At 42.6% G+C, this 16,618-nt stretch overlaps 1 protein-coding gene across 1 annotated transcript in view; it reads left to right on the top strand.

Moving 5' to 3' along the window:
- Nucleotides 1-326: 326 nt before the first annotated feature.
- LOC124031736 (glutaminase kidney isoform, mitochondrial-like) overlaps nt 327-16,618 on the top strand; it is a 32,220-nt gene continuing 15,928 nt past the window's right edge. The window contains exons 1-3 of the mRNA XM_046343347.1: nt 327-876; nt 7,118-7,205; nt 15,435-15,556. Of these exons, the coding sequence (XP_046199303.1) occupies nt 662-876; nt 7,118-7,205; nt 15,435-15,556 (425 nt within the window). The 5' untranslated portion in view covers nt 327-661. The remainder of the gene's footprint in view (nt 877-7,117; nt 7,206-15,434; nt 15,557-16,618) is intronic.

Genomic DNA, 16,618 nt, shown 5'->3' with positions numbered 1-16,618 from the left:
AAAACACGACACAGGTGATAATACAACTTCTTGTTCAACAGTTGCAACAAGGTTAGATCATATTACATCTTGCAGCGAGGTATTTAAAGGTTTTGGCAATGTTTTCCATAGAAACTGCTCAGAGAAGTAGCCTATAATTAGATTTGTACTGTGTCCCTAGCCACTGAATCACGTAACTGAAATCCTATCCATGCGCGTGCCAAGGATCGTACATTTCTCACCCTCTTCCCTGGGAAAAATCTAATCTGGATCCTCGGGACGAAAAACTCTGACGTCACCCCAATTGAAGTTGACAGCTCTACCCGGGTAAGAGTTAAGATTGGGGTTAGGTTTAGGTAAAGGTCGGGGTAATGGTAGGGGGTTAGGTTAGGTTTGAGGTTTAGGTTATGGACGTCCCAAGGATCCCGAAACAGCACAGCCACCTTCCCGTTCTGGATTCACTTGTCATTGGTCACTGGCCCATTTCATCTGTCGACCAACTTGTGCCAGTCACAACTCCACCCCCCACGCGATAGTATCAAGTCCTCAAGTGCGCTCGCGTACATGAAAACTGACATAAAGCCCCCGAGGAACGAAGCACTGGACACAGATCTGATGCCTCTACAGTGTTAATTATATTCTAAGTGTATTGTTCTTTTGGTTGCGATCCACCCCTTTAATAATGCATTGTCTGAAACGTCTGCGGACTACAAATGCGGGAGTTTTACAACTGCTCAAACACGCTGTCAACTCCGCACGGGTTGGGAGTGACAGCAATGGTTTATCCAGGATCGAGCAACAGTCTCAGCTGTTATGCACAAGCGCAGCATCACACAGCCAGCGTCAGCAACCCTTCCACCATCAAGCTGTCAATGACATGGATGAAGCAGAGTGCAGGTAAATACCTACTCTTCCCCTAATTGGTACTGTAGGATAATGTGACTATGCAGTGCCACAGAAGGGTTGCCCACCTGGCGGCTCATAGGCTAAATTCGAACAGCAGGTGATTTTTATTTAAACCTCCATTTATTAAAATACATTTTCTTTGTTGGACATACAATACTTTAAAATCACCAGGATATCAATTTTAATTGAGGAAATATTTTCCCAAGTATTCCCACCCATAAATATAGACATGTGTTATCGTATCCTAATGTAATACAGGTTTGAAATGATTCGGGTTTTGTCAATTACTCTATCTTTGTCCTTCTTGATGTCAAGCTGCAACAATTTTAATATAATTGTTCCAGCCCGCCGACCATCTGCTCAAGAAAGAATCGGCCCAAATCTGAATTTAGTTGGGGAACCCTGGACTACAGTAGTGACACGTTGTCTGAAAGAGTGAAATTATGTTCTTCTGTTGCGATCCTATAGGGTCGTTCCATTTCATTTAAATCGCTTTTTTGACCGCACCCCTTTTGATTTGAACGAAACTTTCTATACATATTTGCCGATGGTAAAGTGGACAGAAAGTCACCTTTTGGACCTGAATGCCAAAACATTTCGAAAATGGAGGTGCTCAAAGTTGACCCATTTTGCATCCACTAACCTACCATGAGACATCCATGTCTTCATCACTGGAAAAGATGAACAGTCGAGTTTGATATAATTTAAAAGCTTACAAACAAACAAGGTTGTCAAACTATTTAATAATTTATTGAAACATGAGACAAATGTATATAATCATGCTATTTTTAAACTTTTAATTTAAATTTTAAAAAATAATCCAATTTCGCATATGTCATCATTTAGACCCTATTTTACATAATCCGCGGTGTTTGTGTTGTGTCCGTCATGGGTTAAGACACAACATGCTCTTGAATACAGGGTGGGTGTCATGTTGTTGTCTCGACCTCTGAATACCTGGCTATGAAAAGCCAACTGACATTTACTCCTGAGGTGCTGACCCGTTGCACCGTCTACAACCACTGTGATTATTATTTGACCCTGCTGGTCATCTATGAACGTTTTGACGATCTTGAACAACGATCTGGCCTTAATGGCTATGTACTCTTATAATCTCCACCCGGCACTGCCAGAAGAGGACTGGCCACCCGTAGCCTGGTTCCTCTCTAGGTTTCTTCCTAGGTTCCCTGACCTTCTAGGGAGTTTTTTTCCTAGCCACTGTGATTCTACATCTCCATTGAGCGCTCTCTAGGGTTTTAGGCTCGGTTTCTGTGTAAACACTTTGCGACAATTGCTGATCTAAAAAGGGCTTTATAAAAACATTTGATTGGTTGACTGAAATGGGAATGAAATGTGCATTTCAACTTTAAAATGGTAGCACAAAGATAATTGGAGGTCCAAACATCAGAGAATGTTGAATGGCATGGGAATATTAGTTTATAAATCAATTATACTGTCAACCCTCCATAGGAAACCTATTGAAATCATGGAAAGATGGATAATACAATAGACAGTTGCATTTATGATGATATTCGACGATGAATTGTGTTTCTATGGTTGAATGACATGCACCCTTATTCAAGGGCATGCTGTGTCTCAACCGATGGCGGGCGCAACACAAACACCTCAGATAATGTCAAAATAGGGTCTTAAGCTACAACCTTTGCGAAAAGGAAAAAAATATGTTTATTACAACAACAACAAAAAGTACATCATTGTTATTAAAATAATTACAATTCAAGAAATTCTAAAATAGTTTGTCAACCCTGTTTTGGTAAGCTTTTAAGGGATATCAAACTCAACCGTTTATTTTTTTCCAGTAATGAAGACATGGATGTCTCATGGTAGGGTGGTGTATGCCAAATTGGTCAACTTTGAGCACCTTTATCACCTAAATGTTTTGGCATTCAGGTCACTTTCTTACCGCTTCTCCCATAAGCAAATATGTATGGGAAGTGCTGTTCAAATCAAATATGTATGGGAAGTGCTGTTCAAATCAAATATGTATGGGAAGTGCTGTTCAAATCAAATATGTATGGGAAGTGCTGTTCAAATCAAATATGTATGGGAAGTGCTGTTCAAATCAAATATGTATGGGAAGTGCTGTTCAAATCAAATATGTATGGGAAGTGCTGTTCAAATCAAATATGTATGGGAAGTGCTGTTCAAATCAAATATGTATGGGAAGTGCTGTTCAAATATGTATGGGAAGTGCTGTTCAAATCAAATATGTATGGGAAGTGCTGTTCAAATCAAATATGTATGGGAAGTGCTGTTCAAATCAAATATGTATGGGAAGTGCTGTTCAAATCAAATATGTATGGGAGGTGCTGTTCAAATCAAATATGTATGGGAAGTGCTGTTCAAATCAAATATGTATGGGAAGTGCTGTTCAAATCAAATATGTATGGGAAGTGCTGTTCAAATCAAATATGTATGGGAAGTGCTGTTCAAATCAAAAGGGGTGCAGAAAAAAAGGGATTGAACCCAAATAGAACGACCCTATAATGATGAGTTACTGATTTTCAGTGATGGGGAGCAGTGAACTACATGTACATCAACTAGTCATTTAAATAAATGTAGCTATAGCTTGGTGGTGGTAGTTGAACTAAATTCAAATCTTGGTAGTGTTTTCAGTAGTTACCCACTGGGCACAGACATCAATTCAATTGGTTCAACGTCATTTCATTGTAATAATGTGGAAGTAACATTGATTCAACCAGTGCGTGCCCAGTAAGTAATATATTGTTTTGCCATGTAGTGGTGTAGCTAACTACTGGAACTACACACTACATTATTTTTTAAAGAACAGAAAATATGGCTACGGTAGACAAGATTTCCTTTCTTTTTCGGCATTAAACATGCCTAATTTTCACTTGAAACAGTTTTTGCGTTTAATAGGCTAAATTACATATTATGTTAACTTCTGACTCCAACGTGATCTGTTCTTCCAATTTGTAGTTGGTGACGTTTCAGATTTAAATATAACTTTTCACAAAGTAGTTTGGATGTAGTGAACTACTTTTTCAATGTAACTTTAAGTGAACTATATGTTTCTAGTTTTAATGTAGCTTAACTTCTTCCAGTGTGAAGTCATCGGTAGCTTGGTAAACCACACTGAGAGTACAAAACATTAGGAACATTATTGATATTGAGTTGCACCCCATTTTCCCCTCAGAACAGCCTCAATTGGTCACGGCATGGACTCTACAAGGTGTCGAAAGCGTTCCACAGGGACGCTGGCCCATGTTGATTCCAATGCTTCCCACAGTTGTATCAAGTTGGCTGCATGTCCTTTGGGTGGCGGACCATTCTTGATACACACGGGAAACTGTTGAGGATGAAAAACCCAGCAGTGTTGCAGTTCTTGACACAAATCGGCATCATGAACTGTGTCTCAATTGTCCCAAGGCTTAAAAATCCTCTTTAATAACCTTTTGTGACTAGGGGGCAGTATTTCCATTTTTGGAAAAATAACGTGCCCGTAGTAAACAGGATATTTTGTCAGGACAAGATGCTAGAATATGCATATAATTGACAGCTTAGGATAGAAAACACTCTAAAGTTTCCAAAACTGGAAAAATATTGTCTGTGAGTATAACAGAACTGATCCAATCCGATCCGGAAGTGCCTCATGTTTTGAAAGCGCTGCGTTCCAATGCGTCCCTATTGAGCAGTGAATGGGCTATTAACCAGATTACTTTTTCTCCGTATTCCCCAAGGGGTCTACAGCATTGTCATGTATTTTCACGCATTTATGTTGAAGAATACCCGTAAGTGGCTACATTGCGCAAGTGGTTACCTGATGCTCCCAGAGAGATTCTCGCGTAAAATACAGAGGTAGCCATTATTCCAATCGGTCCTTCTGAAAAACTAATTGTCCCAATGGATATATTATCTAATAGATATTTGAGAAAGACCTTGAGGATTGATTATAAACAACGTTTGCCATGTTTCTGTCGATATTATGGAGCTAATTTGGAATATTTTTCGGGTTTTCGTGACTGCAATTTCCAGGCGATTTCTCAGCCAAACGTGAAGAACAAACGGAGCTATTTCGCCTACAAAAATAATATTTTGGGAAAAAAGGAACATTGGCTATCTAACTGGGAGTCTCGTGAGTGAAAACATCAAAAGCTCATCAAAGCTAAACGATTTAATTTGATTGCTTTTCTGATTTCTGTGACCAAGTTACCTGCTGCTAGCTGGACAAAATGCTATGCTAGGCTATCGATAAACTTACACAAATGCTTGTCTAGCTTTGGCTGTAAAGCATATTTTGAAAATCTGAGATGACAGGGTGATTAACAAAAGGCTAAGCTGTGTCTCATATTTCACTTGTGATTTTCATGAATAGGAATATTTTCTAGGAATATTTTTATGTCCGTTGCGTTATGCTAATTAGTGTCAGTCGATGATTACCCTCCTTCATGCGGGATGGTGAGTCACTAGAGGTTTTAACCCATCTCCTCCCCTTAATCTACACTGATTGAAGTGGATCTAACAGGTGATATCAATAAGGTATCATAGCTTTCACCCGGATTCACCTGGTCAGTCTATGTCAGGGAGAGAGCATCTGTTCCTAATGTTTTGTACACTCAGGGTATATTTTCGGAGTAACATCCCTATAACTGCTGATTTTGTATTCAAATTAGGCTTGTCTACAGAAAATTATTATTTTTGATTCAGCCATTTTGTTATGCATACCCAAAGTGGACTTCAAACGAAATTCCAAATAATACTCCATCCAAACAACTACTTTAATCATAGAATAAATGTAGGAACATGGAGCTGAATAGTCAGTGGAATTAGTTTGAAAGCAGATATTAAGATGAACTACACTTCTACACTTGACTACACTACTGTGCATTAGATCTACACTACACTACTGTACATTAGACATTCACTACACTATACTACTGTACATTATACCTTCACTACACTACACTACTGTGCATTATACCTTCACTACACTACTGTGCATTAGACCTTCACTACACTACACTACTGTACATTATACCTTCACTACACTACACTACTGTGCATTAGACCTTCACTACACTACACTACTGTGCATTAGACCTTCACTACACTACACTACTGTGCATTAGACCTTCACCACACTACTGTACATTATACCTTCACTACACTACACTACTGTGCATTAGACCTTCACTACACTACACTACTGTGCATTAGACCTTCACTACACTACACTACTGTGCATTAGACCTTCACCACACTACTGTACATTATACCTTCACTACACTACACTACTGTGCATTAGACCTTCACTACACTACACTACTGTGCATTAGACCTTCACTACACTACACTACTGTGCATTAGACCTTCACCACACTACTGTACATTATACCTTCACTACACTACACTACTGTGCATTAGACCTTCACCACACTACTGTACATTATACCTTCACTACACTACACTACTGAACATTAGACCTTCTCTACACTACACTACTGTACATTAGAAATTCACTACACTATACTACTGTACATTAGACCTTCACCACACTACACTACTGTGCATTAGACATACACACACTACTGTACATTAGACCTACACTACTGTACATTAGACCTACACTATACTACACTACTGTACATTAGACCTACACTATACTACACTACTGTACATTAGACCTACACTACACTTCTGTACATTAGACCTACATTATACTACACTACTGTACATTAGACCTACACCACACACACTACTGTACATTAGACCTACACCACACTACACTACTGTACATTAGGCCTACACTACAAACACTACTACACTCTCCTTGCTGGGGAGAAAATAAAAACATAGAACATTGTTCATACACACTTGTCTTTAGTGGTTAAGTGCTCTTTTGCACATGTTGTATGTTTTGAGAAAAGTTATGCAGATGAGAGTCAACTATCAAAACACAGTGTACAACGTATATGCACTGGTAATCTTTAACAATGACCCTGTCAGCCCTACAGTAGTATGGACATCACAGGAAGTTGGTGGCACCTTAATTGGGGAGGACAGGCACGTGGTAATAGCTGGAGTGGAAAAAGGGGAATGGTATTTAAGACACCAAACCCATGGTTTCCATGGTTTCCATGTGTTTGATGCCATTCCATTGGCTCCGTTCCAGCCGTTATTATGAGCCGTCATCTCCCCTCAGCAGCCTCCGCTGATTGACATGATGCACTGTGTTGTCTGGTCTTCACAGGAACAGGTTGATCTCTGGGATGGAGGACCTTCTCTTCTACACCATTACAGAGGGCAAAGAGATGATCCCTGTCTCTCAGTTCATCTCTGTGAGTCTCCATCCCACCACATCCACCCTCACTGTGTGCCACCAACACTAAAAACCCATACAGTGTTTTTTTATGTAACCTATTTCTTTTTTTGTTGCTGGAATGAGAGTTGCTCATATTGACAACTACTGCGGCTTTCCGTGACGTCCTTTTAAAGTTGACCCAACATGTACTGTACCACAACACATTCTAGTTCCTAAAGCGGCCTTTGGGCTTGCTGTTTTCACTCCAGCTAAATGAACACCGAATGAATCCCAGGAAGTGTAAGACGAGCCAAGGCAGGAATCCATCACACCATGTTACTAGCCCAGGCTCAGGTTTGAAAAGTGTTGAGGAAACGCCTTATGTAACTTTATGACTAATCGACAGGTGTAGCTGTTGTTAATGAGGCTAGTAGTGAATTCCCTTAACCCTTTACACACGCAGCTAATTGGCATATATGGATAGGGCAAAATTGAAATGTTTCTTACGGAAGACATATGAAATGCATAAGCATTGTAGCAATTAAAAGGGAACTGTTTGGAGATTGTGGTAACATTATTAGACCAAAGTGGAGGACACAACAGTTGACACGTGACTGAATCCAAGCATTACAGTGTTGATTTTATGTGCATTTCATATTTACTGTACTTTTCGCCGCATTTGTTGATGACGAAATCTAGAAATAGTTTGTATCAGGAGCATCAAGGGGGTGGTTTGAGTGAAAACATTTTTTACTCAATTTACTTTAAAATGACTAAAACCAAATCAAAACTTGTGTAGAAATAATAATGTGCCTATATTCATACAGTTTCTTGACTGTCCAGCTCACTAATAATCACTAGACAGTCAGGTCGCATCGATAAATTCCCTAAACTATGGTTATGGGACTATTATTAACACATTTTGACAGCAAGGAAATATAACACATTTTCAGTATGGCCCTCTGGACCTTGTTGAAGACTGAATGTGGCCCCAGGAGCCATATGAGTTTGACACCCCTGCTCTGGATACATTCAGTAACATGATAAGAATATTCCTGGAAAATGTGGCCATAGGTGCAACTTAAGACAAATCAATGACAAAAGGTTTGGGTGAGAGGACTGACTGGTGTCTCCATGTGGCCACACACACCTCTCCAAAGTGGGCACAGTTCCTAAGCTATTTCAATATACTTTCATGACTCAAAGAAAGAGTCTTCAACTACAAGGTACTTTTCTGAAGCTCTCCAGGCTGTGCCGTTGAGGAACTGGGACAAGCACACTTGTAGTTGTTTTGTTTGGAACACAGCCCTGCATCCCCACCCTCATACAATTACTGTTGTTGTTTATCGCAATCCAAAAAAAACGGTCCATTATAAATCACAATCTGTGAACAGGTGGACATCATTTGAAAGCTTGTTCGATTGCCAACATGACTAGCTAAGTTGTAAAATGTGATTTTACAGTGTTGGGCTTTCACAAGGCAAAACAGAGAAATGGATCGTAATTCTGGTCCACATGGAACCATGAGTGTGTTAATTTTTTATTTATTTTTTACACACAATAGACAACAGGCAATTTCTGTTCAGAACAACCCAGGGTTTGACGCCATGTCAACTGTACATCAAACGTAGGGATCATTAACACTGTGTACAGTATGACATGGGCATTTGGACCAGTGCACATTTGGACTCAGGGGTGTTTTGGCTTGCTTGTATGACATCAAAGCAGTATTTATTGTAATAATCAACGTCTCCCCGTAAATAGAGCGCTCAAAATGTACAGCCTTTCCCTCACTCGGACAACAAAACATTGTGCAAAAGTTTCCCAATTCGTGGGAGGGATGGAGGTCTCGTCTCGTGCGGTGCTCGTAGTGCGTCTTATTCTGTGTGTTGTGGTCAAAGGGGAGTGCGCAGTGGCTCTCAAATGTACATTTCTACGCGTTCTCCACACTCTTGTCCTCACCAGAACGTACCCAAGAGAACTTCCTCGAACCCGGCGCATGAGAGTGTGGAGCGTGGAAGTATGCATACTGAGAAACACCTGCTGTGTTCCCTCCCAGGGCTTTTACGACACAATTTAGAACAGGGATGGGCAGCGCCGGTCCTCGAGGACTGAGTGATGTCACACTTTTCCCCCCATCCCTAGCAAACACAGCTGATTAAACTAATTTCATTGTTAGTTGTTTTAGCTGGGGCGAAAAATGTAACACCAATTCAGCCCCCGAGGACTGGAGTTGTCCATCCCCTGATTTTAGAACATCATAGAAGTCTCAGCTCAGTTGGTGAAAAGGTCATACATGCACAGTAATCCATAACACCATGCATGCTGAACTTGGCATGTTATGATGTGTGAAGAGACTCTGTGTCCAGTGTCCCCTCCCAGTGCTTTTACACCATAATTCATACCTTCGGAGCCTTTCTTGGTGCCCCTCATATGCATATTCAAATGAACTCTGAACTGTACAGGGTACCGGGGTCTATTCGAAGGCTGGGTGGTGTTGTGGCACGGCGTGGTATTTGACAGGCCATTGTGTCATGGCCTTTGAATCATCATCAACATGGCTTTTTAACATTGAATCAAAGAAACACTGGCAATGGTTTTTAGATGGCTCCAACCAATGACTGTATATGAATAAACAAAGCAATTAATCACGTGACACCATTCATTTCCATGCCAAGACTCATATAGCGCATTTGAAGCCAAGGAAGTCGGTTAAAGGCCCAGTGCAGTCAAAAAATGTGATTTCTCTCTGTTTTATATACACTGCTCAAAAAAATAAAGGGAACACTTAAACAACACAATGTAACTCCAAGTCAATCACACTTCCGTGAAATCAAACTGTCCACTTAGGAAGCAACACTGATTGACAATAAATTTCACATGCTGTTGTGCAAATGGAATAGACAACAGGTGGAAATTATAGGCAATTAGCAAGACACCCCCAATAAAGGAGTGGTTCTGCAGGTGGTGACCACAGACCACTTCTCAGTTCCTATGCTTCCTGGCTGATGTTTTGGTCACTTTTGAATGCTGGCGGTGCTTTCACTCTAGTGGTAGCATGAGACGGAGTCTACAACCCACACAAGTGGCTCATGTAGTGCAGCTCATCCAGGATGGCACATCAATGCGAGCTGTAGCAAGAAGGTTTGCTGTGTCTGTCAGCGTAGTGTCCAGAGCATGGAGGCGCTACCAGGAGACAGGCCAGTACATCAGGAGACGTGGAGGAGGCCATAGGAGGGCAACAACCCAGCAGCAGGACCGCTACCTCCACCTTTGTGCAAGGAGGAGCACTGCCAGAGCCCTGCAAAATGACCTCCAGCAGGCCACAAATGTGCATGTGTCTGCTGAAACGGTCAGAAACAGACTCCATGAGGGTGGTATGAGGGCCCGACGTCCACAGGTGGGGGTTGTGCTTACAGCCCAACACCGTGCAGGACGTTTGGCATTTGCCAGAGAACACCAAGATTGGCAAATTCGCCACTGGCGCCCTGTGCTCTTTACAGATGAAAGCAGGTTCACACTGAGCACATGTGACAGACGTGACAGAGTCTGGAGACGCCGTGGAGAACGTTCTGCTGCCTGCAACATCCTCCAGCATGACCGGTTTGGCGGTGGGTCAGTCATGGTGTGGGGTGGCATTTCTAAGGGGGGACGCACAGCCCTCCATGTGATCGCCAGAGGTAGCCTGACTGCCATTAGGTTCTGAGATGAGATCCTCAGACCCCTTGTGAGACCATATGCTGGTGCGGTTGGCCCTGGGTTCCTCCTAATGCAAGACAATGCTAAACCTCATGTGGCTGGAGTGTGTCAGCAGTTCCTGCAAGAGGAAGGCAATTGATGCTATGGACTGGCCCGCCCGTTTCCCAGACCTGAATCCAATTGAGCACATCTGGGACATCATGTCTCGCTCCATCCACCAACGCCACGTTGCACCACAGACTGTCCAGGAGTTGGCGGATGCTTTAGTCCAGGTCTGGGAGGAGATCCCTCAGGAGACCATCCGCCACCTCATCAGGAGCATGCCCAGGCTATGTAGGGAGGTCATACAGGCACGTGGAGGCCACACACACTACTGAGCCTCATTTTGACTTGTTTTAAGGACATTACATCAAAGTTGGATCAGCCTGTATTGTGGTTTTCCACTTTAATTTTGAGTGTGACTCCAAATCCAGACCTCCATGGGTTGATACATTTGATTTCCATTGATCATTTTTGTGTGATTTTGTTGTCAGCACATTCAACTATGTAAAGAAAAAAATATTTAATAAGAATATTTCATTCATTCAGATCTAGGATGTGTTATTTTAGTGTTCCCTTTATTTTTTTGAGCAGTGTATATTTCCACACTGTGAAATTTCAGCCTGTTTTGGTGGGATGGAGTTTTGGCCTGCCTGGTGACATCACCAGGTGGTAAATGAGTTAATGGACCAATAAGAAATGGAGTTCCAAACCTCTCTGCCAATAACAGCTAGTTTTCAGTTTTCCCTTACCTTCTATGAACTTCTATGAAATTCTTTGTTAAGAAGAATTTAATTGTTACCCAGAAATGATTTGATATTGAGATAACGGCTGCATTGGACTATTTTAAGATGGTGTCTCATGGAGAGACAGAGTGCAGTTTGAGCTACTCCAGGACAGCTCAGTGCTGCCACCATTTATTAAGAATCTCAAGTTGATGGCCGACCGGGGTACGACAGGCTGCCATTAGCAACTAAATTATCCTTAGGGATGGTTCCAAATGTACAGAATGGTTACCTGGAGGAAAATGGGGAAGGGTCATGCTTTTTAAATTTCAGTCATGGGGAGTGTTTCGTATTTTTTTTATTTAAATCCAGTCCAGGGAAGGGACATGTCATTTTTAATTGATGAAATCTCTATATTTTTCTGTGTTTTAGAATGAGTTTCTCATTAGGCTATATATCGATGTGTGCCCGATGCCGCCCCTCATTTCTGAATCTCCACTGGGCGCGCAATATCAAGCAGGCCTATAGGCCATTTAGTGCGCTCTCAATCAAATGATCCGTAGCCTATAGGCTATGAAGTGCATGCTCGGAGAAGCACAGAGCAAAGTTATATTTCTAAGATAGCTGCTGGGATGGTGTATATTATTATTATTATTATTATAATATTATTATTATAAATAAAACTAAGCTGCATTACACACTGCAATGGATATTCCATCCATGAGCCCGTCCTGCTCTTGCTGATCAAAACCTAACCAAGGGCTTGTGCTGTGCAGGGCTATGGTGGCAGTTCAGGAGGAGAGTCAAAGGCTTCGTCCCGAATTAATGAATTCATTGTTATCTTGTGAGCGGACTAGCCTTATAGCCTATGTTCTGTTCTGTTTGAGAAGCGGAGAATGAAGGCGAGGAAGACCGGAGGTCAACATTGATAGCTTGCTACTACTATAATTGATTTGATTAAAAACAATGTTTTTTGCCCATGATGTATTTAGCAGAGTTATTGACCTCACAGTAAAACCAGATTAGAGTAAATGACATGGTGGTGCTGAAACTTGAAGCAGCAGCTACAGCATAATCAATGGGAAATGGACAGTTCATGGTGCTGAAAGTAGGAGAATTATAGTAGGCATAATTCATTTCAACGTCTTCATTTTAATTAGACTTTACTAACAACAAGGGGGCTTTGTGTTGGAGCCTATTTCTTCCTATTTAAGAGGTAGGTGTACCGGTTTGACAGACGAAATTAGGCAATAGGCTGCTATATTCAGAATTCCTCCACCCATCATATACTCCACCCACCATGTATTTTAAATAGCCTACCTCCGTGTCAGTGAATGGCTGTTAAATTAAATCCAAGACTCGAATTGAGGGGGTATGAGAGTGTATTGCATAGGCCTACCTTTTATTTATTTTTTAAAGCACAGGCCTACCCCTTGTTAGCTTAAGATTTTGAAGAAAATAAAAACGGATCCGATTATATAAAGTGATCTGAAACCGTGCTTTGGTCAGCTGGGAAAGGATGCATCACATTGTCACAGCTTATTGTGAAATAGACACAAGTTACTTATTTGAAATTCGTGACAGACACACAAAAAAAGTAACATTTTTCATTTGTATTATGCGATTTTCATCACAACGCATTTCATGCGTATTACACCATTTTCTTTCTTCATAACACATTTGTGTACATTACACACATTCCAATATGTTGTGGCTAAAGTTAGCTAGGCCAGCTAGTCTAGGTCCAGAACCCGATGGGTTGGGCCAGAGCCAGAACACGTGGGTAAAGCGGCAGTTTGAAAATTAGTCACTGGCTTTGATACTCTATATATGTTAGAGACGATCCAATCGCTAATTGTACAACAGCCCTCGTGCCCCTCATCCCCACAAACAACGTTTATGATGGCAGTCGCGACTGTAGTATGTAGCATGCGACAGAGCAGCGGAAGAATATACTGTGAGCCGTCAGGCTACACTTTCTCTGCTTCTCGCAGATTTTTTGGTGCTGACAGATTTTGGGGCAGAGTCAAGCCTCTCGCTTTGCCTCTTCCTCTCTGAGCACTGTATTATCTTTGTGTGCATGTCACATACCAACATGTCTTACCACCTTGTATTCCAATATGATGCAATGCTTGATATTCTTACATAATGATATCTGCTTTGACCTTCGATTGATCTGCCAGTTTAGACGAGGAAGATCTGCCATTTGTTGTCATGTTATGCTGTATATGTTTAGCATGACAGTGACACGGCAGGGGAGTTGGCTGTAACACACAGTGATCTGAAAGGACTGTCACTGAACTGTAGCTGTGGTTACTGAATAACCCCCCCCCCCTTTTTAATCCCCCAATTTCGTGATAACGATCTTGTCTCATCGCTGCAATTCCCCAACGGGCTCGGGAGAGGCGAAGGTTGAGTCGTCGAAACAAGACCTGCCAAGCCGCGCTTCTTAACACCCGCTCGCTTAACCCAGAAACCAGCAGCACCAATGTGTTGGTGGAAACACCATCAACTGACAACCGAAGTCAGCATGCAGGTGCCCGGTCCACCACAAGGAGTCGCTAGAGCGCGATGAGCCAGGTAAAGGCCCCCTACCCCAAACCCTCCCCTAACCCGGACCACGCTGGGCCAATTGTGCGTCGTCTGTGGGACTCCCGGTTACAGACGGCAATGACACAGCCCGTCACTACAACCCCAGGCTGTAGTGATGCCTCAACGCCGCGATGCAGTGCCTTAGACCGCTGTGCTACTCGAGAGGTCAGCAATTCTGTTTTTAACTAGTTTCTTTGAAGTACATTCTCTCATTTAACATCTCAATATCTCAATAGCTTTACAATTCTGTCATAATTTCTTCTGCCAGAAATTACACACACACTGTACCTCCCACAGTATATATAGCTTTGAATGTTGCTGTCCTATACAGTATGTCTGAATTTGATATCAGCCTCTCATGAAAGCCACTGCCCGATGTGAAGTATTGACATGCGATAACTAAACACAACAGTTCAGTCAAGCAGTGTGTGTTGATCATTAATGCATTGATCAGACACACAGGCTTGAAAATAATCTCCCAGATCCTCCCATGAGGCAAGTCTGCTGTCACTGCATATGATGCCCCAGAAATAGGCACACTTGTTGCATATAGCTGTCAGGATGACTTGAAGTTGGCTTAGGGGAGGGATTTCAATTGGTGATGTACTGGTAAAAAAAAAATGTAGGTGGCTATACTGATCGCTGGTTGTGGTGACAAAAGTTGCGCTCCCTAAACGTTTAATGCATTTTTCCGCCAAAGGTGGGCAACAAAACCTCTACACCACTGATTTCAATACAGTAGGTACAGTATGTTTCTTCCTCCTTTACAGAGTTGTTTACAGGACTGCTTGAACCCTTGTGGTTGCTCACTTAATGGGAAACAGGGTTTGTTCCAATTCAGGTATTGAAGATGACACACTAAAACAATGATTGTAGTCCTGTATAACCTCAGTTTTCTCTAAAACGAAAATAAAAAGTTATTATTATTATTATTATTATTATTATTAACCTTTTAATGTACTACGCATGTCCTTATCATTATGTACAAATATATATCTACTCTATTAGGCCCAGCATCTGCAGGACCAGCACGGGGGTTAGCTCAACAGTCTACTGAGAGAGCTCAAATATGGAACTCCCTACTCTAGAGATGGTGTGTCAGTGTTGATCAGCTCACCACAACCCCCCCCCTCTCCCTTCTCATTTATCTCGGTCTAATTGTCTCTCTTTCTCACTCTCATTTTGCAAATGTTCCTTTCTCCTTCTTCCAGGCGTTGAGGAGCACAGGTTTATTGACATCGGATCCCAGGCTGAGTGACTGTATGCGTCAGCTGCGCCAGTCAATGCAGGACTCTGCCGGAACAGTCATGATGGACCCAAAACTCTTCAGGAAGTGAGCAATGCTCTATTTTCACGTTAACCCCTTACACTTGTGGAAATTGGCCTATATGGATAGGGCCACATTTAAAACATTTAAAACAGGATAGGGCCAGGATTGGATAGGGCCAGGATAGGATAGGGCCAGGATAGGATAGGGCCAGGATAGGATAGGGCCAGGATTGGATAGGGCCAGGATAGGATAGGGCCATGATTGGATAGGGCCAGGATAGGATAGGGCCAGGATTGCATAGGGCCAGGATTGGATAGGGCCAGGATAGGATAGGGCCAGGATTGGATAGGGCCAGGATTGGATAGGGCCAGGATAGGATAGGGCCAGGATTGGATAGGGCCAGGATTGGATAGGGCCAGGATAGGATAGGGCCAGGATTGGATAGGGCCAGGATAGGATAGGGCCAGGATTGGATAGGGCCAGGATAGGATAGGGCCAGGATAGGATAGGGCCAGGATTGGATAGGGCCAGGATAGGATAGGGCCAGGATTGGATAGGGCCAGGATTGGATAGGGCCAGGATAGGATAGGGCCAGGATTGGATAGGGCCAGGATAGGATAGGGCCAGGATTGGATAGGGCCAGGATTGGATAGGGCCAGGATTGGATAGGGCCAGGATTGGATAGGGCCAGGATTGGATAGGGCCAGGATAGGATAGGGCCAGGATAGGATAGGGCCAGGATTGGATAGGGCCAGAATTGGATAGGGCCAGGATTGGATAGGGCCAGGATAGGATAGGGCCAGGATTGGATAGGGCCAGGATAGGATAGGGCCAGGATAGGATAGGGCCTTTTAAAACAGGATAGGGCCAGGATAGGATAGGGCCAGGATAGGATAGGGCCATTTAAAACAGGATAGGGCCAGGATTGGATAGGGCCAGGATAGGATAGGGCCAGGATAGGATAGGGCCTTTTAAAACAGGATAGGGCCAGGATTGGATAGGGCCAGGATAGGATAGGGCCAGGATAGGATAGGGCCATTTAAAACAGGATAGGGCCAGGATTGGATAGGGCCAGGATAGGATAGGGCCAGGATAGGATAGGGCCTTTTAAAACAGGATAGGGCC

Source organism: Oncorhynchus gorbuscha, linkage group LG03 (genome assembly GCF_021184085.1).
Source record: "Oncorhynchus gorbuscha isolate QuinsamMale2020 ecotype Even-year linkage group LG03, OgorEven_v1.0, whole genome shotgun sequence".
In the NCBI taxonomy this organism is placed as follows: Eukaryota; Metazoa; Chordata; class Actinopteri; order Salmoniformes; family Salmonidae; genus Oncorhynchus; species Oncorhynchus gorbuscha.
Note: the sequence above shows the minus strand (reverse complement) of the source record. Positions and strands in the feature narration are given on the sequence as shown.